This window comes from Mauremys mutica, chromosome 25, assembly GCF_020497125.1.
Source record: "Mauremys mutica isolate MM-2020 ecotype Southern chromosome 25, ASM2049712v1, whole genome shotgun sequence".
In the NCBI taxonomy this organism is placed as follows: domain Eukaryota; kingdom Metazoa; phylum Chordata; order Testudines; family Geoemydidae; genus Mauremys; species Mauremys mutica.
This window is the reverse complement of record NC_059096.1, coordinates 3351745-3375894: the sequence shown is the minus strand read 5'-3', so window position 1 is coordinate 3375894 and position 24150 is coordinate 3351745. Positions and strand designations below refer to the sequence as shown.

The following is a 24150-nucleotide window of genomic DNA, read 5'->3' as shown; positions in this document are numbered from 1 at the left end:
AATTAGTCACTAACAGGCTTCTCAGAACAATTTTAAATCACAAACAGCTTCCGATTGTAAGGTTATTAGTTCACATATTGTTTGGCAGCTGTGCCAAAGAGGGTTGTTGCATTTTTGATTAAGATGTGTTTGAAGCATGATGTTTTTATGTGAGTCTTGATAGGGACATGTAGTTTTGTTGATCTGGGTCAAAGTCAAATCAGAACCTTGTTTATTCATGTAAGAATCTCATTTTTAACTTTGATTCTTTGTAAGGTTAAACTTTTTTTTCTGCATACGGTAGTACATAGATAGTATCTGTCATTCAAAATGCTTTTTTTCTAAACCTCTATGTAATACATTAAGGACATATAAAAATAAAAAGGAGTCAGTATGATCTGATTGCTAAAGAGCAGGACTAGGAATTAGAACATATGGGTTCTATTCCTAGGTTTCTGAGTGACTTGCAGTGTTGGGACAAGTCACCCCCAGCTTTGTGCCTCCATTTCCCAATCTGTAAAATGGATATAATGTGTTAATGGGATGTTGAAAAAATTAAATAACATTTGTTAAATTCTTTAAGATATTCAGATGAAAGGCACTAAAAATGGCAAGTATTATTTGGTAGTTGAGTGACACCAGCCCTGGGTATTCTCCTGGGGCCATTCTGATGATACAGGATAGAACAGCTCTAATAGACAAGAATGAGAGAAAGCCCTAGTGGAGTATAGTTTACTGCAACTATAAAAACTGAGAGTCTGATGGCATGGCCACATCTCCTAACGGAGAGGCCATACCTAGATGTTATGCAGTGCAAACAAGTGGAGTAACTGGGTCTCTCTCACAGTACTCTCTCCTGAAAGAAAGGCTTCCTACAACCTTTTTCTTCACTAGCACATCCATGCAGCAAAGAGCAGAACTGAGCCCCTAGGTGGAATGTACCATATATAGAACTAGAGGTCATTGCAAATTGTTAGGTCTCCGGAATCAGATTGGCAGATTAAACCTTATTGATCAACCCTTTCTATTTTCCACAACCGATGTCCTAGTGACACACATTTACAACACCTAAGTGTCTCTGTAGTCACTTACCAGAATGTGTCCTTAAGTGACCTGTTAGTGCATCTCTCCTTTGGCAGGCATAGCTGCAAAGATGACATTTAAAAGGTTTTTCCCCTGTATGTAGTTTAACGTGGCGGAGGAGGTTACCCTTCTGAGTAAAGGACGCTCCGCACTGATTACACTGGAATGGCCGTTCACCTTAAAATGACATTGAAAAAAAAGGACATTAAATATTTATATGGATATCACCTCCAGCCCCTCACCCTTTCCTTGTTGGAGGAGGAAAGAATGAGATAGTGGATCAAATTCTACCCTGGGACACACACACCACTCCTGTTAACCTCAGTGGAAGTTACTTGTGAAGCTGGGGGCAGAATTTGGCACAATGTGTCAGTTTATGAGAAATATTCCAAATGTATAGTTTTTCTGTGGACTGGAAATAAATTTTCTTGAGGAAGTTGATTCTAATATGTTGAGAATTTGCAGGAAAAAAAATCTTTTTAATTCTTCCCAGTCTGTACCTATTATGATAGTTGACTTCATGTTAAGGTATGGTATAAGGAGAAGCATGGTATACAAGCAAGATGCAGCAACCAACAAAACAGCTTGACTCCTGGTTTTTGACTAAGAAGTATTTACATGACGAAGTGCTAGTGCCTTTCATCCAAAATTCTCAAAACACTTCACAAACATGCTTTTACAAACATTCAACCCTGATGCAATATGTAAATATTATTGTACTCATTAGGCAGATGGGTAAAGAGAGGCACAGAAAGATTAAGTGACTTGCCCAAGGTCATATTTGCAGGTTCAGGAAGGGAACAGATTCCTGCTATCCTTTTAATCACTAGACCACACTCAAATCATATGCTATCAAAATGTAGCTCTTTTAAGGATAATATAGGGATATTTACCAGTGTGGCTACGCTTATGAACCATCAAGACATTGAGACTAATGCAGGCTAATCCACAGACATCGCAGTTCATCTTTCCACTAGTTGGCCTGATGTTGTCATATGAACCAGAATGTCTCTCCAGTTTAATGCTCTCATATTCATTATATTCTCTTGGATAGCTGTAAGGTATTTCAGATTCTTCTGTATTTTCCATAGACTCTGAATTCAAAGCACTCTCTTCTCTTTCATTGTATTCACCCTTCACTTTGACCAAGTCATCTGCAGGTGAACAATAAAGCACAAAATGAAAAATTATGTTAGAAGCTATAATGTCTCTCTAAAACAAATCCATATCAGCTAATTTAATATAAAATGTTTTAAAATAACTCTGCATGTTTGACATAAATCCACAAAAATAATGAAATACAGTTAGGACATCAGTCCTCATGGATCTTGCATTTATAGTGATAATCTTAAAGAAATAACCTTTACAAAAATTATATATATTAATTATTTTGGGGGATATTTTACTTCTAAGCTATATAAATACATGATACACTATATATCAAATTGTTATTACATTATATATATGGTACAGTATATAAAAGAAAATATTTGTTCACATAATACATAATTAGACTATAGAAATTATTGCCTCAGGGCGTCACTGAGGCCAAGAATACAGGGGAATCTTGCCCCTTCCTCTGAAGCATTTGGTGCTTGCCACTTGACTAGATGGACCACAGGTGTGGTCCAGTATGCAATTCTGCTGTTCCTATATTGTAGTGTGAGGAGAGACACTTTTAATTTAATTCTTCTCAACAATCCTCATCAGGATTTTCACTAATTATCACTTCAAATAGCAATTTTTATCCAAGGATCTCAAAAGCTTTTAGAAGCATCCATTAATTTCCGTTAAAATTGCAAAGAGGTCTCAGAGGTCAAATTCCTCCCCAAGATATTTGCCAACAGTCACATAACACATGTCTGACAAAGAATCCAGGTATCCCCGAATATCAGCATCCTGCCCTATTGCTAGGCCATACTTGGCTCCCTTCTCCTAAATGTCCCTGGATAGGCTCCTGGTACTTTGAGTTCCCATTTTTTCTGGGTGGCTAATGAAGACAACCTCTTAGGTTTCGGTTAGAAAATAACCCTACTGGCAAGATGGGACAGTGGTGCAAGTAGTTAGCCATTTGCAAATAATAACCCCTCACTCGGGAGACGATGCTCCAGGAGTAAAAACATGAGGAGCCAGACCATTCTTTTAGAGATAAAATATGTAATTTCCTGTTTGAAAGTATTGCACTCCTGGCCACCTGCTCCTTTCCAGAAATGAAGGTTAGACAGTTAAATATGGCCTTCCTGCTAAGCAAGGTGCGTGCCCTTTCTCTAATGTATAGAACATGGACTATCAAAACTGCATTATCTCTGGATCTGATAAAGAAACCACATCAGATGCAGAGAAAAAACAATTGGTGCCAGTGAAAATGAAGTGACAGCATAAAAAAAAAAGTGAAAAAAACCCAACAAGCAATAAACCCTTTCATGAAGTCAAACTTCTCAGCTAAAGTATGGAAGAAAAATACTCCTATGTCCTGAAGACTTTCAGTGAGCTCAGGCATTTATATGGGCACCGAGTATGCTTTTGTCTAAGAATATAGCCCTTTCCCACTAGGGTGCAATTTTCTGCCTGGGCCTTACTTCTGGCTTAAAGGTGGGGGGCGGGGGGGAAGTGGTTGTGAGGGTCCTGGTCATGAGGAAAATTCCAGGTTTCCCCCAGTTTTTCCCTTAGATGATTCTGTCAGCAGGGAGGTTGGCACTCAGAGCCCACAGATCACCCAAGGATTCAGACCTGTCTTGGGTAATGGTCCACCAGAGGTTCATCCACACAGGTACCTTATTTCTCCTTATCTGTTTCAGGAGTAACCCTGCCTCTCTATCTACCTCCTGGACAGTGCATCTCCTTTGGAGTCACAACATTGACAGGGTTTCCCTTCTTGAAGCTATTGCTTCCCATTCCCATGCCCCCAAGTGGGGGATTCTCCAGAACAGACAGGGCTCAAGCAAAAGTTAGTGTAGCCTCTAGCTGTATAACTTTGCACAATACTTACTGCTAGTTGTTGGGGGGAAGGTTAAACAAAACTCTTCTCCACACAGATTTATTTTTTAATAAAAGAGGACAATCCTTACAAAATAATTCATCAGGTCCTGTACAGTGTGTTAAAAGAAAGTGCACACTGCAGCTGCACCTTGCTGATATCTTCAGAAATACATTTAAATTTCCACTTACTAATTAATGTTTTACCTGTCATCTGTATTAAATGCAACTGCTTAAGGGAACAGAACTGGTCTTAACCTCTGATGTAGAAGACTTCTCTATAGTTTTATCCTTTCTGTTTCCCACCACAAATTCATGGTTCACATCTCTTTACTCTTTAGAGAAATATGCCAATGTTCATGTATATAATATACATGTGTTTTGTCCCTGATTTCCACTGGGACAGATGATGCAGACTGGTATAGTTTGGGCTATATCTTATGGTTCCACCATGGAAAATAACTGTTTTGCTTTTTCCTTATTGCACACTGTTTGCAATGTTTTTGTTTTCTGATGATAAATGAGAAGGATGCACCTGAGTTCTGATCAAGGCTCTCCCCCCTAAATCATCTCTACCACTCCAGCTGTCGGTGATATCCCACCAAAGCTTGAGTGCTTTTCAGTTTGCATGTAGGCGTTAAAAGAACCTCAACGGAAAATTGCAGCTACTGACAACTAAAAGATAGCAGAAAGCAGAACCTATTAGGGAAGAGGTATTTCATTTTGAGTGAATGTTGGAAGAGAAATGTGTCCTTAAGATGTTGGCCATAATTAAGGGGAAAGTAGTACTACCAAAGTCCCTCAGTGTGCTTGTGATAGGAGAAGAGAACAAGTGGCAATATTTATGCCATTTTCCCAAGGAAAAGAAATGGCCTAGGAAAAGTAGGTCAATCATTGATCAAGTGGTAGTAGAGGTCTGCACTGCCATGCAGGAGACAATTTCAATTTCTAGTCCTGGCCTTTTTGCTTTGCAAGCTGGCAGGCATAGGGAGCCCTATGGAAGCATAACACTGGTGGTTGGGTGGGGATGCTTCATGTTGCTTAAAGAGAGATTTTGACAGGTTCCAGAGAATGTCCAATCTAGCTGTCCTCAGCCAAAAGGAGAATGCACAGAATGGGGGAGGAGAATTAAAGTGAGGAAAGAGGAGGATATTCTCACTGAAATACATATTGTCCCTTCCATGTTCAGGAAAGTGAAGAGGTTAATAGAGAAGAATTAATTAATCTGTCCTGGTCTGGGTAACTACCTTCTTTGGGCCCCTCCTGAAGACAATACACACAGCAGAAAGGATCTGGTAGATTTTACACAACAAAGTGGTGGTGTGATACATTAGGGCTGATGCACATGGTTTCATTTCCTGGGGTGATGATTATGAGATGAAAGACATACTCCAAAGTAATATTTTTGTTTCACCTGAAACACTGTAAAAACAATGGGTTCTGGAAAAGATCCAAAATATAAAGCTGTGATGGCAACATTAGACCGAGTCACCACAGAAACTCTGCATATGTATGCTCTGTACATTCAAGAATAATAATAAAAAGTCAATAACAGCAAATAATTAAGAAAAACAAGTGTGTGGTCTTGATTATACTCTCTAAGAAGAATTCTCAGGGGAACAGCCTTCAATTGCCATGCTTAATCCATTCCTTGACATCAAACACAGGGAAAAGAATGTAAGTTTTGTGCTGTTACTGAGCAAAGTTTGTTACTGATGCTACAGAAGACAGAAAGATTAAGAATCAGAAGCCATTAAAGGCAACAGCACAACAGGGTGATGTTGCTCAAGTATTGTACGAGAAGTGGGGTCATAATAATGAAATCCTCAACACATGCAAAAAGTCAAATGGATAACAAAGAAACTTAATCATCTTAATGTGGCATTTTAATGATGCTACTGATTTGCTATGCCAATTCTGAGATAATGAGCCCCTAATGCTACAGATGTTCAGCCAGACTTAAAAAAAAAAGAAAAGAAAAGGCTTTTCTTGTATGCCATTTCCTAACTATCCAATTAAACAAATTGTGAAAGCATCTAGATAGTTTACCAGATTTTGACAGCTGTTCATAGGATTTAGAAGCTTGGAGAACTAAAGAACAAAAAGGAAGTCTCTCTCTCTCTCTATATATATATATATAGGATTAGAATGTTTTGTGACTACCTGTATCTGACTGATATTAACTGATGAATTGTTACATACAGTATGCAAATGACTCCACAAACTTCCTAGAATTGTGCATAGAAGTCAGAATTGTGAGGTACTAAAACTACTCTTTGCCACCTCACAGAAAGTGAGATTTTTCTAGCCTATGCTGGCAGAATAGCACAGTTGTATACCACAAAACTGAAGAAGTCATAAGAGTTTACATATTAAAGAGAATTCACAATCCTGAATGTCTATGAAAAGCTCAGCAATCACTACGCAATGAACATAACGCAATGTGCACATACTGTAATTCTATAACATGGCAACCATTTTCAATAATGTCAAGTGAAAGGGTAAACAAAGAAGAAAAATCCATAATCAAATACTTGAGGAGATGCACACAGTTCATCCAATTACAAAACCTTAGATAAATTACTTTTCTTTCCTTTCTATGTTTTCTTAAGATTTAATGAACATGTAATTTAACACTTTTTTTAAAATTTCAGTACAGATTACAAAAATATTTTTCAGTATATTTAGTACTGGAGAAAGGTGCCAGGTAGGCAGCTTGCGATTTAGGCCAGGTCTAAACTACAAGCACTTTGCCAGTATAGATATAAAAATTTTATTAAAGTTAATGTTAAAAAAATTATATAATACACAGGTTAAGAAAAGAGTGTCTGTACATCTGGGTATAGTGCTTAGATTATTAGACAAATTAGAGGATTGGGCCAAAAGAAATATGATGAGGTTCAACAAGGACAAGTGCAGAGTCCTACACTTAGGACGGAAGAATCCCATGCACTGCTACAGACTAGGGACTGAATGGCTGGGCAGCAGTTCTGCAGAAAAGGACCTAGGGGTTACGGTGGACGAAAAGCTGAATATGAGTCAACAGTGTGCCCTTGTTGCCAAGAAGGCTAATGGCATTTTGGGTTGTATAAGTAGGGGCATTTCCAGCAGGTCAAGGGATGTGATCATTCCCCTCTACTCAGCACTGGTGAGGCCTCATTTGGAGTACTGTGTCCAGTTTTGGGCCCCACACTACAAGAAGGATGTGGATAAATTGGAGAGAATCCAGCGGAGGGCAACAAAAATGATTAGGGGGCTGGAGCACATGACTTATGAGGAGAGGCTGAGGGAACTGGGATTGTTTAGTCTGCAGAAGAGAAGAATGAGGCGGGATTTGATAGCTGCTTTCAACTACCTGAAAGGGGGTTCCAAAGAGGATGGATCTAGACTGTTCTCAGTGGTAGAAGATGACAGAACAAGGAGTAATGGTCTCAAGTTGCAGAGGGGGAGGTTTAGGCTGGATATTAGGAAAAACTTTTTCACTAGTAGGGTGGTGAAGAACTGGAATGGGTTACCTAGGGAGGTAGTGGAATCTCCTTCCTTAGAGGTTTTTAAGGTCAGGCTTGACAAAGCCCTGGCTGGGATGATTTAGTTGGGTTTGGTCCTGCTTTGAGCAGGGGGTTGGACTAGATGACCTCCTGAGGTCCCTTCCAACCCTGAGATTCTATGATTCTATGATTATCCATAAATACAAAGTTTGTTTAAAAGTCATAAGATACATATAATGCATGATCAGCAATAACCCAAATTTAGGTGAATAAATTTAACAAATTTAAATGTTAAAGCAGCAAAGAATCCTGTGGCACCTTATAGACTAACAGACGTTTGGCAGCATGAGCTTTCGTGGGTGAATACCCACTTCTTCAGATGCAAGTCTATAAGGTGCCACAGGATTCTTTGCTGCTTTTACAGATCCAGACTAACACGGCTACCCCTCTGACAGTTTAAATGTTAGCATCCAAGTATTTGGGTGCATCACTCATGAAAAGTTGTACAGTGAGTTGGCTGTAGAAAGCAAATATAGGAATGAGTGTACATTGTCCCTCTGTAATTGAGCATTTAGGGTAAGTAGTCCATTTAGAAAATACATATACTGGTAAAGCGCTCCTAGTGTGGATGAAGCTTTTAACAATAAAACTACACTTTTGCTGGTATTACTGCATCTAAGGGATTTTGTGACACAGCTATGTCGGTCACAAATCACACCTCATCATATCTCTGACCAACACAGTTATGCCTGGTACAGGACAGGGACAACACAAACACATACAGAGGATCTTTCCTTCACACTATTATGTCAATGTGGCTGCAGGTATCAACTGTAAGGATGAGAATGGAATTCAAGTCCTCCTGGCCAGTCAGACTTTGAGGCTTCTCTGCTGAAACTGGTGATAAGGCCAATTAATGGTGTCTGTGGTGATGTTTATGAGAAGATCATTTGTCCACTAGGCATGAAATTATCTTCTCAAATCATTCCATAGTCCCCTGAACCACCATCAGGTGAGCTCTATTAATCTGGACTGGATTCATGGGCAAGCAGAAGTAAAAGGTTCCACTGCCTAATACCTGTCCTCTGAGCCAGCCCTTCTCCATTGTTCCAGACCATGTCAGAGCTGCGACCTTTCTGTATTTCTCCACCTGATTGTCCATTTAATTTCAAAACTCATGATTCCCCAGCAGTTGACTCCAACCATATCCCCTTCTGCCCTAGGGATAGAATAGGCCTGGCTGGAACTCATTGTACTCTGGCAATCCCGGTAGATCTTATAGCCCTATTACAAGACAATGTGCTTACCAGCAGACTGGGGCTGCACTACATTGCACCAGGAACTGGGTGGAACAGCACAAAGCCACCTTTGCTTCACTCTCCATAGGTGTTCCAAGCATTGAGCCAGTGTGCTGGAGATTTTCTTATCAAAATAATTATTTAATCTATAGATCAGATCCTCATCTGGTGTAAATCAGCAAAGCTTCATTGACTTCAGTGAGTATCTGGCCCTATTGTTCTTTATTACTGTCATATTATTTTTGCCAGTTGCAACTAGTGTCTTTAATCTTAGTGCTATAATTCACCATCTACATTTTACAGTGATAAGAAATTAAACACCCATTTAACGTATACACTGTATACAGCACATTTCAAGGGTGATATCTAATGAGCCAATGTAGTGTGCACCTGGTAGAAATTTCACTTCTAAAAATAGGAGAGAAACTTTCATAATTCCTCTCTGTGGAATGCATGTTCTATGCTAATTAGTCTCTTTATTTTTATTCAGACTTCAGACAAAAATAGAAGCAAATCAGGCAAATACAGCACTTCAAATAGTAGAAAAATCAGGAATAATCTTCCAAGCATTTGTATATTTAACGTCTATCTGTAACAATGTCCCTTTTAATAACTGTCCTCCTATCATCAAAATAGAATCTGATGTATCTTAAAATATAATTAATTACAACAAAATAAAACATCATAAGAATTATGCTGTAAAATCCAGTGTGCCAGGAAATTCAGAGTTAATCCTAACCCTCGGCTTCTTAGAGCTTTTTAATCAAAGACTAACATACTGATTTTTTTCCCTTGTGGAGACCTATAATTTCATGAAGGATCCTATGCCCAAATATTTTAAAGAGTACTGTCTGTTAGCTTTCCTGTATTATCAATTGTCTGGACTGAAAGATGGCAACTATATATTATATCCAACTAAAGCTGCAGTAGGAATTTAGGAAGCAGAATGTAATCATCCTGGATGGAATTTGACTAGACTATCAGGCATTATTTGGGGATATGAGCTTACTATTGATTCAGAGAGAACACCACTTCCTACTGCATCACCTGCACTGCCTGAATTTTATCTTGAGCTCTCCCATTCAAATCCTGTCTATGCCAATGTTGCTTAATTTACAAGATCTTCTGGCACTGGTTTTCTGAACTTTTGTGTCCTTTAAAATCTCCCTTTCTTAAAAAAAAAAAGAAAAAAGATTAAACTGAGTTTTCTTCTGTTACTATTTAGATAACATCACTCATAGAAGACATCTTCTAACACTACAATTCCTAAAGTCCAGAAAGCCAGATACAATCACAACCGTTAAATCACACTTCAGTAAGACAGTTGAATCAGAAAACATCTGGACATAACAGTCAGACTGAAAGAGGTTACATGTTAAATTCTGATAATCTAATTCGTTAGTGTTTAAAGGTTATACTAAGACATATTACTAATGTGATCAGTGAGGCTTGACTTTCTTTGGTCATCTGTTTTTTAAAATGCATTTCAAAATCTGAAATGTTTAAAGTATAAGCTTGCTAATCACTCTCAAGTAGATTTTCAAATGTCCTTTATTCCAGTAGCACCAATACTAACTGACATTCATATAGCAAATTTGATTCCAAAATGTTTTCAAAATTATGCACAATATACAGGACGGAGGAATCACTCTTGTGTGGAGTTTAGCAGCCAGTACACTATATGCGTAAAGAAGGGAACATTTTGGCCCAAAAAAGCAAGGCAAATTCCTACTCTTATGAAAAGTACCAGTGGAAATTTAATGAACCTGCAGAGAAGACAGGACCTTCGTTTTTAAGGTATTGCCCAAAAGACCCAAACAGATTAAACTGCATGAAACTTAATTTATCTATTTTGGAAGAATGAAAGGTGAGTCAACCAAGCCAGGATTTGAATTTATAATTCTTGATAATCCAGGTTTTGAAGCTAGATTTTTAGATTACAAATGCTTCCCCTCCAGAGTTACTTTGTTGCAATAATATAATCCATGAATTATTTTTGCACTTTAATCTAGCTTTGACCCCTCTGGGTTAATTTCTGCATTCCAGCATCTTTCCAGTGACTCAAACATTATTAAACGCATCCTTTTTTGCCACATAAATAGGTCTGGGGATAAAGCATGAGTTATCTTAATTGATATTCTCTACTAGCCCATGTTTCTGTAAACTGATTCTTGTCTAATGTGACGTGTGATCTGCTTTCCAGGGCCATTCTCTCATCTTCACCTCTCATGCATTGTATACTGCATGGGAAAAAATAGGTCCCCTGGTCTAGATTTCATTTCAGTACAAAAAGAGAAAATAATTGTCCCTGTTTTAATTTCTCAGTTATATTGTATGGATCTATGGAATACAAACAATGTGAACAGAGAAAAGTGAGTACAGAATATATTTACCTTGAGAACTAAAAATGTTACTGGAAAAAAATTCCAGAATCTATTGAATAATAGTATGTACCTTTTTTCTCCTTGGCCTTGCCTTCTCTGACCAGATATGATACAAATAGTCACATACCTCAAAATAAATTTAGTCTCTTTTTCCTAGGTAAGGATAATGGATTAAACAGACTAAGGAAATAGCTGCACATTTCTGGCTAAGGCAATCAAGATTACTGAGTTTTCATACCTCTAATTCCTAATTACATTGGGCCCTGTTATAAGTGCCCAGAACAACACAATCTGCAACTGTATGTCATTCATAAACAAGCTGTAATGAAACTGACTAATTTTTGTTGATGTCATTAAAAATGTTTGGCAGTATTGCTTTTTGTTGACAGTACAGTACTGCAGAGTTAAAACAAAGTAGAGTGAATCTTTTGTTGATAACATTAGGGAGATGTGACTTTCAGTTCATACATAGCTATCAAAGCTCACAGACTTGACATAGTTAACCAGTACAGACTCCTTGCCTGGTTTTAACACTTACAGAAATCCCCTGTTAAGTGAACTTCTGCAGCAAAGTACTGCTGATGTTGTGAGATAACCCCTGAGTCCCATGAGCGGCAGGGCTCGATCTAGGCTTGGGAGATGTAATATTCTGATAAAAAACGGCACTTCCTTTTCAAGCAGATAAGTGCGTGTGCTAAACAGCACCACTGGAACCTCAGTGAGCGCCTAAGCGAGGGTTTGTCAGCCTCTCCTGTCTCACTCCAGCCTTTTAACCGCCCCCTTTCACACACCTAAATGCAGCAGCAATTAGCATCCATAAACCACAAATGTGGCTTCTATTTCTTTTTATTTCACAACCATGAAAGCTAGCTAACATTCATAACACTGAAAAAGTAGTCTGCCTCAACCAATGATGGAATTGAGACTTTAATTACAATACTTGTGCTTGACCCGTGTCTCCCATGGACACAAATATTTTTAATTTAATTTTTAAATTAAGGACTCTTCAGTTAAGCATATCTGCCACTCAAGGCCACCATGGTGGGGGATATGAAAAGGAAGGGGAAGTCTAAATCCTTCCCCCAATATCTGCCTCATTGCTTGTCTCTTTTCTGACTAGTTACAGGAAGCACCATAGGAACAGGTTTTTTTCATAGTTGCAGGCAGGCATACACCATGTGCACCACAGCATACAACTTCAATTCCCTTGAGGCAGCAAGGGTTTCTTTTTTGTTCTTCACCAAGCTTTTTCTTAACCTAGTACTATAGTCCTCTGTCTAACTGCTTGCACTATATTCAGTGATCAGACTAGAGTGAAGCCCATTTATTTGGGCTGTGTGTGTGAAAGGCTGAATTTCACTCACCGTGTGTAACCTTTCCATTGCATGTTTTGAGCATGCAGCATGCAGGCAGAGGGAGCATCATATTACCCAGTGTGTTTGTGTGGCCAAGGGACTATGCGAATTTGAAATTGCTAGCTACAACTGCAGATTTTCTTGCAACTGATTTGCAATGTTCCTGGGTGCTTCTTCTTGTTTTCCATTGAAAACAGTGAAGACTGATATGGAAATGCATCAAGAATATTAGCTTTGATGAGATATTTTGACATTAATTCATTTATTGCCATTATTAATTTTCTGTAATGTCTCCTTGACACTTCCCAATCTCACCATCTGCAAAGTTAGCCCAAAACTTCTACCAAACCAGTCCAGAGTTGGACAAAATACAGATTTCAATTGTCCCCACCTCGCACAAAGCCTGAAACCATGTCTCCATTATTCTATATAGAGACCACCTCCACTGATAATGCAAGATTAATAAGTGAACAAGCTCTAAGAAACTAGTGATTATTGTTACCAGATATGGATGATTTAATCATATAACAGGGAAAATGCTGGCTTACAGCAGTAATAAAGGAAAATTATTATTGTTGGAGATATTTCTAACTGAAAAAAATACTAAACTATCAAATGCCTGATCACCATCCGAGCAGATGAAGAACACCATTTGGGCATGGACAATGACCATAGGCTGGTGGAACTGAGTTCTTCTCAAAACCTGGCATGAGCGTCCATGGCTGTATAACATCAGGATAGGAAAGGAGGCTTCTTGGTTGGCCTTCGGTGAGCTATGCTTGATAGTGAAGCACCAGACCACAAGGATGAGAGCACTGCTTCAATGTGGAAGAGATTTTGGACTTCCCTGTGAAAACTGTCCACCCTGGTCTTTTGGGGACAAGCTTGATGATGGGAAGTCAGTGGAGGGTATGTTGTGGAGGCTTGCGGGGCAATACAGAATGTGTTGCAGGGTGCGTGATCAAACAGAGTACAAAGGCCACAAGAGGGGCCAGAACATGGACAACGCTGGTTGCACAGATGCTATCAAAGCCTGGTTTGACCTGTAAAACTTTTAGGATTGGTGATGATGAAAAGAAGGAAAGAGCCCAGCTAAGCCTGAGTCTGCACTCCTCGCTTCCATTTCCAAAGGCGCAATGGTGGCACCATCTTTTCTGCTACTGAACTCTTCCCTAGGCCTGGAACACACCAGAACCCCAGCCTCCTTCCCCCATCCTGCTGTAAGCCAAGCTCCAGGACATTGTGGAATAGGGTTCTGTGGTTTGCATGGGGTGTGGTGGTCCCTGGTGTAGCTCCTCCATGGCATCCCCACCCAGAAGAGTGGACTGTGTCAGCTTTGCTGCTCTGGGGCCTCCTCCACCCACAAAGGGATGTGGGCAAGCGTAGCATTTGAGTCACACTAACTGAATCCATTTAAAACTCTTTACACTTAAACATTTATTTTTAATCTTCAAAGCTGCAGCGGTGATGAAAGCTTTGGTGGATCATCAAGGGATGTTCATGAATGCGTACACAAGGTGGTCCAGCAAAGAGCATAATGCCAGAATTTTCCAAAAAACAGCGGACTTGTGAAGAGCAGAGAAAGGGGAACTGTATTCCCACTAATAATGTTGTCATGTTACTGCTGTGATTCTGGATGACTCTGCATACCCATTTTTGCAATGGCTAATAAATCTTTTCATAGTTACGACAAACCCCAAAAGATGCACATCCAGTAATAAATCCAGCAGGTGCAGCATGGGGGTGTGTAGCAGTGTCCCTGCTGGGTCCACCTGGCTACTGCCCCCGGTGGGCTGCAAAAGTCACTCAGAGTCCTTTGTTGCAGTGCTCATCTGGTGCTTTTCTTTACAAGGAGTGTTCCCACCACCGTTTCACCACAATACACACAATCCCTTTCTGCTTGTCTGCCAGCAGGAAAGAAGGGACAAGCTACTTCTCCCGTAGTGCAGCTTCCCCTTTTCCCAGCTCCTATCCTGGCTTCCTTCCCCTGGGGCTTTTATCCAGCCCCAGCCTGACGAGGCAGCAGCTGTTCCAGCTTCCCCAATCAGGGCCAGGTGATCTGCCCAGCTCCAATTCACCTCCCTTAATTGGAGCTGGAGTGACAGAGGGTTGGCTAAGCAGCTTTCTGCTTAGCACCCTGTCACTGGGTGGAATGTGCATCCAGGTAACTGGAAGTAAAACGAAGATGGTTGTTGACCTGCAATGACTGTCCAGTGACTAATGTTCCAATTATCATACCCAATGCATTTTGTATAGCAGATGTGAAAGCAAAAGTGAAGTTTTTAATTAACAATGGAGTGTGAAGGCAGCTGGATTGGTATCAGTCCATGCAGTCACATAAGCAACTGCACTTGAGCCTGCTAGCATTGCCTACACTCAGCATGCTGCACAAATTAGAACTACTGTGTGCATACGCTACGGGACTGATGGTGCGGAACTGTATGTAAAGCAAACCCAAGACACAAGAACCAGAGGTCCCATAACACAAGAACCAGGAGTCACCCAATGAAATTAACAGGCAGCAGGTTTAAAACAAACAAAGTACTTCTTCACACAACACAGTCAACCTGTGGAACTCATTGCCAGGGGATGTTGTGAAAAGAGAATTAGGTAAGTTTATGGAGGATAGGTCAATCAATGTCTATTAGTCATGCTGTGGGTGTCCCTAAACCTCTGACTGCTAGAAACTGGAACTGGACTATATATTCCCTATCACTCGATAATTATCCTGTTCTGTTCATTCCCTCCAAAGCATCTTGCATTGGCCATTGGCGGAAGACACGATACTGAGCTAGATGGACAATTAGTCTGACCCACTGTAGCCATTGTTATTTTCTTAAGTAGTAAATGTCATTTTATGTTGTGATGCTGCGGTATGTCTTTTTATGTAATAAAAACATCCTTCTATTTCTCAAAATCTCTTTATTTGTACACTGAGGATCTTCATAGAGGAGTGGATTATTGTGGTGTTGTAGTAGGTTTATACTCTGGGTTGTTTCATGAAGGATGGATGTTACAACAGCGAGGTAGTTTATTGAAGAGTGAATTGATGATGTATTGATATTAATAACAGTATCTTTGATGTGTAAAATTCACAGAACCTTTGTTTTCAAGAATAAAAGTTACTGCACAAAAGAGGTTTGCAGCAGGTCAGCTGCCATATAAAATAATGTAACATATGTACAAGAGCGGGGTCAACATAAATGTTCTCTTCTCTGCACATAAAATATATTATTTGGATAATTTCCTTTCCATACTATTGCAGATTGGTGAAGTGCCTGGGAAAATGTTGTGAAGGGGCTAAAGGTAGGGGGCAGTCAAGTAACTACTAATGACCCGATTGATGCCAGGATATTGGGCAGGTGGTACATGGTAGGTTTAGGCCAGATTTTCAAAGATATGTACGTGACTAAAGATGCAAAGGAGTGCCCAGTGGGCTCTTCAAAAGCACCTAAGCAGCTTTGTCATTTAAATCCTATTGATTTCAAAGGAAGTTAGGCAACTAACTTGCTTACACACTTCTGAAAAATCCCATTAGGCATCTATATGCATCTTTACGTGACTAAATACCTTTGAAAATCTGGTCATCAGTCTCTAAGGGTATGTCTGCACTATGGAGATGATACTGGCACAACTATGTCTGCATAGGTTATGCTGGCATAACCCTATAGTGTAAACACAGCACACATTAACAGAAGGGGTTTTTCTGCCAGTGTAGGAACGCCACCTCCCCAAACATTAGCTACATTAATGGAAGCACTCTTCTATTGACATAACCTCCAGTGTAGATGCAGCTATGTCAGGATAACTACACTGGTCAGGGGTATGTTTTTTTTTCACACCCGACTGACATAGTTATACAAAAATAACTTTCAAGTGTGGCCAAAGCCTAAGTAGCCCATTCTTTGGCAGAATTGAACACTTTTGCAGGATGTGGTATGGAAGCACTTAGACTCATAGACTTTAAGGTCAGAAGGGACCATTATGATCATCTAGTCTGACCTCCTGCACAATGCAGACCACAGAATCTCACCCACCCACTCCTGTAACAAACCCCTAATCTATGTCTGAGTTATTGAAGTCCTTCAAATCGTGGTTTAAAGACCTCAAGGTGCAGAGAATCCTCCAGCAAGTGACCCGTGCCTCATGCTGCAGAGGAAGGCGAAAAACCTCCAGGGCCTCTGCCAATCTGCCCTGGAGGAAAATTCCTTCCCGACCCCAAATATGGCGATCAGTTAAACCCTGAGCATGTGGGCAAGACTCACCAGCCAGCACCCAGGAAAGAATTCTCTGTAGTAGCTCAGATCTCACCCCATCTAACATCTCATCTCAGACCACTGGGCATATTTACCTGCTAATAATCAAAGATCAATTGCCAAAAGTAGGCTATCCCATCATACCATCCCCTCCATAAACTTATCAAGCTTAGTCTTGAAGCCAGATATGTCTTTTGCCCCCACTACTCCCCTTGGAAGGCTGTTCCAGAACTTCACTCCTCTAATGGTTAGAAACCTTCATCTAATTTCAAGTCTAAACTTCCTAGTGTCCAGTTTATATCCATTTGTTCTTGTGTCCACATTGGTACTAAGCTTAAATAATTCCTCTCCCACTTTCTACTCCTGCTGCCTGCGCTATACCTAGTTTGTGGAGAAATAAAGTACTTCTGTCTCCAATATGGTCATTCTAGCCTCATTCACCAGTTTAGCACTAAATTTACTTTCTGTATCGTTTTGTATTTTGTTAAAGCAGTTTTATTTTTAATTACTCAAAGGTTCGATGTGAAAGTTCATTTTAGACCAAAGTAAAACTGTTATTTCCAAGTTATGGCAAAAACAGATAATGTCTAACTTTATTCACTTAGATCAGCAGTTATCAAACCGTGGGTCGGGACCCCAAAGTGGGTCGTGACCCCGAGGGCTGGCTTGGGCTTCGGCTGTGGACCTCAGCAAGTCTAAGCCTCAGAGCTTTAGCCCTGGGTGGCAGGGCTCAGGTTATAGACCCTCTGCCTGGGGCTGAAGCCTTTGGTCTTCCTCTTTGGCACACCTAGGGCAGCAAAGCTCGAGTGGGCTCAGTCTTTGCTCCCCCCTCCTGGGGTCGTGTAGTAATTTTTGTTGTCAGAAGGGAGTCGCGGTGCAATGAATTTTTAGAATCCCTGATTTAGATGACCAATTCAGAGACAATTTTTTAAAATGGCATGATTTAAGTAAATCCTGGTTTAGAAAACTGTCACCTGAAGCCACAGACATAATTTGTCTTGATACTAGTGTATTTTCATGGACATGCTGTATTCGAGAGGCAATATGAAACTGGTAAAACACCACATGCCTTTTCCTCAGTATATATTACCACATCCTCTGCCAAGCAGTATTTTTCACTGTCTGTGGTTGAGAACTGGCATAAATGAACATGCTCTACTCAGAGTAGCTGGAATGTTTATTAATGCTGTGATTTCACTTTATAACCATCTAGATACAGAGACCTATTTCAAGGCCCCCCTCTCAAATTCTGCAATCCTAAAGGCCACATCATGACAGATTATCAGGAGCCAAGGACTGCATCTTTTATCTTTTTTGCCTATTAGGTGCTTTGATACTACAGAGAAGAAGCCATACCCATTTCTAGATAGAAAGAGTTAAAGACATATAAATGTACATAGGATATCTTTTCAATTAAAAATAGGTGCATGTGGGCGTAATATTTGTGCTTATACTTGTATCTTCCTTGAGAGAAATATAGAAATTGTTTGTTGTTTGAATTCATTGTCAATAAAAACCTGGAGTTGCTCAGCTTTTTCCTCACTGAGCAGTTACAGGGAAAAGATTACAGCGTACAGCAGTTTAAGATTCTAGTGTACCCCTGTCCCAGGAGTTTAGAATAATCTACCCTTTCTTTAGAAAATGAAGCTGAAAGCTGTCAAAATATTCTGAGCTAACAAAGGTACTAAGTGATATTGATGCACAGTGCCCTGCTAGCATGTATATCTTGTTATATGCAAACTATTTTTTTCAAAACATTTCAGTGTATGATTTTCAACCACAAAACATTGAGTGAATGATTCTGCACGAGGTGCATTACCCAAATAACCCTGCTTATCCTTCCTCTTGTTATCTGAAAGTCTGTCATGGCTCCCAACAAAATTGCACCCACATTCCCTTCTTCTACAGCAGGGGTAGACAACCTATGGCCCGCATGCCGAAGGCAGCACGCGAGCTGATTTTCAGTGGCACTCACACTGCCCGGGTCCTGGCCACCGGGCCAGGGGGCTCTGCATTTTAATTTAATTTTAAATGACGCGTCTTAAACATTTTAAAAACCTTATTTAAACTATTGTTGTATGTAAAGTAGTTATATATTATAGACTTACAGAAAGAGACCTTCTAAAAACGTTAAAATGTATTACTGGCATGTGAAACCTTAAATTAGAGTGAATAAATTAAGACTTGGCACATCATTTCTGAAAACCCCTGTTCTACAGTCTTGGTATCTGATATATTATTACTTAATATATGTGTATGATCTGTTTTGTCTGTGTAAGTAATACATTATAAGTTCTCTGGGGCAGGGACCATTTTTCCTTGAGCTTTTGTACAGCATTGAGCACACCATTAGAGCTTGCTAAATAATAAAGTTAGTTAATCTATGAACTCATTCATAAAACCAAGATTGAAATGTACAGTATTTATCTGAGAATGAACCTGATAGTGTATGTTTCATGGGTCCTGTATACATGACCTATGTGCAATCTGCACATGGAGATTGTTTGATGGGAAATAGTAGTACTTCCTCCAATCTGCATATCATCCGGGAATCTGTTAAAATGTTCAGACCTCAAACTCATATTTCAATGTTTGTACATCACGTAGCACACGGGAGCATGATCTCAATTAAAACTCCTAGGCATGAACATAACACAATCAACCAAAGGCATAAGAAGATCTTTAACTATTGGTTTTCATTATGCAGCCCCTGTTTACCTCCTGTTTCTTCATGAGGTTGACTGTGCTCTTTCATATCTTCCCTACTATCCATGTTTTCCATCTCCTGGAATTTGTTCACATTACAGTCTTTCAAAATGTCCTGTCCTTCTGAAGAAAGGAAAATGTTAAATGATAATAAATTAACCCTTCAATAGCACCTTCCATGTAATTATCTCAAGGCACTTTGCAAACAAAATAATTTTCACAACACTCGTGTCAGTACCCATTTTATGGATGGACAACATTTGCAACACAGCTTAATAATTTGCTTATGGTCATTCACTGAGTCACTGATAGAACTGGGAATAGATCCTCAAAACCACACACCCTGCTAAAACAGCAACTATCACCAATGCCATAGAATATACATCTAAAAGGAGTGTTAATCTATTGTTCAGACTTAAATATTCTGGAACTGTTCTGAGTCAGGTTAAAAACAGATATAAACTGAAGTATAATATGCTGTAGGACCTTTCTAATGTGTCCTATTGACTAGGAGACCCATTGCAAATTAGTTAATTTTATGAATTAGCAGATAAATAAACAAGAACTTTAAATAAAGCCTAGAAAATGATCACAAGATGTACTTTGTTCATATGGGGCTCAATCCTGCAAGGTGCTGAAAACTCTGGCCCCCACCTAGCAAAGTGCTTGAACACATGCTTAACTTTAACCATATGAGTAGTCTCATTGATGTCAATGGATTTGTGCTCCTAAATCACTTAGGTGCTTTTGGAAAAATCACACCCTTAAATATGAAAATTGTTAACTACTTCACTGGTGATCATTTTGGCAGAAACAGCAGTTATCCCATAATCTCAGGCAGAAAAAGCCCCAACAATCTCTTAACCAGATACCAAAACCTCCAGCTTCGTCTCTAAAACCTTTTCTTTTGTCCATGAGCAATGATAATTCTCTATCATACACTCTTTTGATTTCTCTTCTATCACATTATTTTCTAAAATTCTATCGCCCTCTTATGCATTTACTTCAACTCCAGAGTTTAATTTTCTGTCCTGTAATGTACATCTTCAGTTTTGTAATGTATCATCTAGTACATCGTTAATCTGAACAGACTGTGCAATTCTTTCATTTTTTTCCCAGTTAAAATTAACTAAGATTTTAAAGAGGAGGGTGAGAGAAAGCTTAAGGGTACAGTACCTGTAGCCACTGACTGTTCCTGAGAATTACTTAGGTCCATACCTGACTGTGAATCTGGAAAAGACACAGACAAAGTAAATGCTAGCAGCAATCTAAATTGCTAATAATATTTTTTAAATTATCTCTGCTCTAACAAAGCTATAAGAGTATAATTTATTATGAATAAACCTAAACTGCAAAATTGACACATTAATAATCTAAAGAAAGAGCTATCCAAGAATTATTTTTATAAAGTGGAATTTGTGCAATATAATTAATTTATACCCATCCTTTTTCTATAGCTCGACTAGTGTTAGGTGTCCAAAACAAGCAAACAGCATTCTTCCTTTTATAGTTTCTCAGTATTACTGAATCAAATCATCTATGTTTTCCATTTAAGACCTCATTCTGAATGCAGCTTGATGGTAGTAGCTATGTATTGGGGGCGGGGGAAATCTCAGTGGAGCAGAGTACTAGACGCTCCTAAATTCCCTTATTAACAAAAAGGAAAAAAGCTCCTATTAATTTTGCTACATCAAATTTGTTTAACTAGGGGTGAAAAACTAACTTTGTTTCTGAATTCTCATAGGGGTATTGGGGCAGAGATTTAAAAAAATTGGAGACTAAAGATAGACTCCTAAGTCTGTATTTAGGAACATATATAGTATGCGTGATGTGATTTTCTAAACTGCTGAGCACCCAATAGGACCCTTTGAAATCAGTGGGAGTTGAAGGTTCTCAGGTGTCTAAATGTGACCTTAGTATCTTAGGCAGTCACTGGCCTGTGTAGATCAATGTACTGCACTTTCTAGATGCCTGTGCTGTCATGACAACTTACAAATGTGGCTGATTTTAATATTCACCTTTTTTATGATGCCATAGCGCCCTGTTCCTTTATTTCCTCTTTCCTTCACTATTTTTGTTTCTTTACTTTACCTGTCAAAAAATCTTGAATTGTCTTTACACAATCAAACAAGAGACCCAGAGCACATAAAACTCATTCCTGACAGTTACATAACAGAAATACACATACTGTGGCAGTGAGGTGTTAACCACTACTGACATTTACCCCATAATTATCTCTCTTTACCACCACTGTTTATGGAACATTTTTGTGGTCTCTGCAACATCAAAATGTAAAGCTTTGTTAACTAAAACGTAAAGATGCCTGGCACTATGTGAGGTTATCCTAAAAGTTCTGGGTGAGTGTGACCTTGCTGACATGCTCAGCATAGTAAAAGTAAGTTTTACAAAAAAGTCTTTTACCTGCCTGATAAAGTTGCTACAAATTTTGGATCTATTTTGGTCTCCTAAATGCTTATGTTTAGCTTTCATTTCTCAAATACTGTATGTGTGTAGCTCCCACTATGGTTAAATAGTAATTAGCAGTAAACAGCAAGAAAAAAATTGATTCTTTTTTAAAGTGGGATTGTCAAAAGTATTCAGCACTGGCCTAACTCTTCTCCCATTGAACTTAAATGGAAGCATTTAGACCAACACTGAATACTTATGAAAATGTCATCTTAAAATTAAATCAGAATCCCTATCTTCTCTCACATTTAGTTATACATGGCATTTCCATAATGTCTATTAGCCAAGGATCCCAAAATGCTTTACAGACATTAATGAGGCCTCTGAAACTCCCTATACACATTTTACAGATGGGGAAAATTTAGGTATAGAAAAATTAAGTTATCCATTCGAGGTCAAACAAACTCAGAGGCAGACTCAAAAACAGCACCAAAAAGTACTGGTTCTCAAACTAGACCATAATATTTATTCTAGGGCTGTCGATTAATCGCTGTTAACTCACGTGATTAACTCAAAATTAATTATCAGAAGGGTAGCCGTGTTAGTCTGGATCTGTAAAAGCAGCAAAGAGTCCTGTGGCACCTTATAGACTAACAGACGTATTGGAGCATGAGCTTTCATGAGTGAATACCCACATCCATGCATCCGATGAAGTGGGTATTCACTCACGAAAGCTCATGCTCCAATACGTCTGTTAGTCTATAAGGTGCCACATGACTCTTTGCTGCTTTCAAAATTAATTGCGATTAAAAAATAAACCACCAATTAATTGGTGTTTTAATTGCACTGTTAAACAGAATACCAGTTGAAATTCATTAAATATTTTGGATGTTTTTCTATATTTTCATATATATTGTATTCTGTGTTGTAACTGAAATCAAAGTGTATATTATTTATTACAAATATTTGCACTGTAAAAATGATTTAAAATAGTTTTTTTTAATTCACCTCTACAAGTACTGTAGTGCAATCTCTTTGTCCTGAAAGTGCAACTTACAAATGTAGATGTTTTTTGTTACATAACTGCACTCAAAAACAAAACAATGCAAAACTTCAGAGCCTACAAGTCCACTCAGTCCTACTTCTTGTTCAGCCAATTGCTAAGACAGACATGTTTGTTTACATTTACAGGAGATAATGCTGCCCTTTTCTTATTTACAATGTCACCAGAAAGTGAGAACAGGTATTTGCATGGCACTTTTGTAACTGGCATTGCAAGGTAATTACATGCAAGATATGCTAAACATTCGTATGCCCCTTCATGCTTCGGCCACCGTTACAGAGAAAATGCTTCCATGCTGATGATGCTTGTTAAAAAATAATGTGTTAATTAAATTTGTGACTGAACTCCTTGGGGGAGAATTGTATATCCCCTGCTCTATCTGCATTCTGACATATATTTCATGTTATAGCAGTCTCGGATGATGACCCAGCACGTTGTTCATTTTAAGAACACTTTCACTGCAGATTTCACAGTGAAACACAGGAAGGTACCAATGTGAGATTTCTAACTACAACACTTGACCAAAGGTTTAAGAATCTGCCGTGCTTTCAAAATCTCAGAGGGACAAAGTGTGCAATATGCTTTCAGAAGTCTTAAAAGAGCAACACTCTGATGTGGAAACTAAAGAATCCGAACCACCAAAAATAAAATCAACCTTCTGCTGGTGGCATCTGACTCAAATAATGACAATGAACATGCATCGGTCCACATTGCTTTGGAGTCTTATTGAGCAGAACCTGTCATCAGCATGGACACATGTTCCCTGGAATTGTGGTTGAAGCATGAAGGGACATATGAATCTTTAGCGTATCTGGCACATAAATATCTTGTGACACCAGCTACAACAGTGCCATGAGAACCCCTGTTCTCACTTTCAAGTGACATTGTAAACAAGAAGCAGGCAGCATTATCTTCTGCAAATGTAAACAAACTTGTTTGCCTGAGCGATTGGCTGAACAAGAAGTAGGACTGAGTGGACTTGCAGGCTCTAAAATTTTACGTTGTTTTATTTTTGAATGCAGTTGGTTTTTTTACATAATTCTACATTTGTAAGACCAACTTTCATGATAAAGAGACTGCACTACAGTACTTGTATTAGGTGAATTGAAAAATATTATTTCTTTTGTTTTTTTACAGTGCAAATACTTGTAATAAA

At 39.0% G+C, this 24150-nt stretch overlaps 1 protein-coding gene across 4 annotated transcripts in view; it reads right to left on the bottom strand.

The window, feature by feature from the left end:
* IKZF3 (IKAROS family zinc finger 3) overlaps positions 1–24150 on the bottom strand; it is a 55834-nt gene that overhangs the window by 20947 nt on the left and 10737 nt on the right. Inside the window, exons 2-6 of one of the 4 annotated variants that reach the window (XM_044999382.1) lie at positions 21544–21616; positions 20702–20755; positions 19538–19648; positions 1956–2216; positions 1072–1239 (exon numbers count right to left, since the gene is read on the bottom strand). In XM_044999382.1, coding sequence (XP_044855317.1) covers positions 1072–1239; positions 1956–2216; positions 19538–19648; positions 20702–20741 — 580 coding nt within the window. In that variant the 5' untranslated portion in view covers positions 20742–20755; positions 21544–21616. Of the gene's footprint in view, positions 1–1071; positions 1240–1955; positions 2217–19537; positions 19649–20701; positions 20756–21543; positions 21707–24150 lie in introns of those variants that run through there. The other 3 variants (XM_044999380.1, XM_044999379.1, XM_044999378.1) reach the window with 3 other exon arrangements.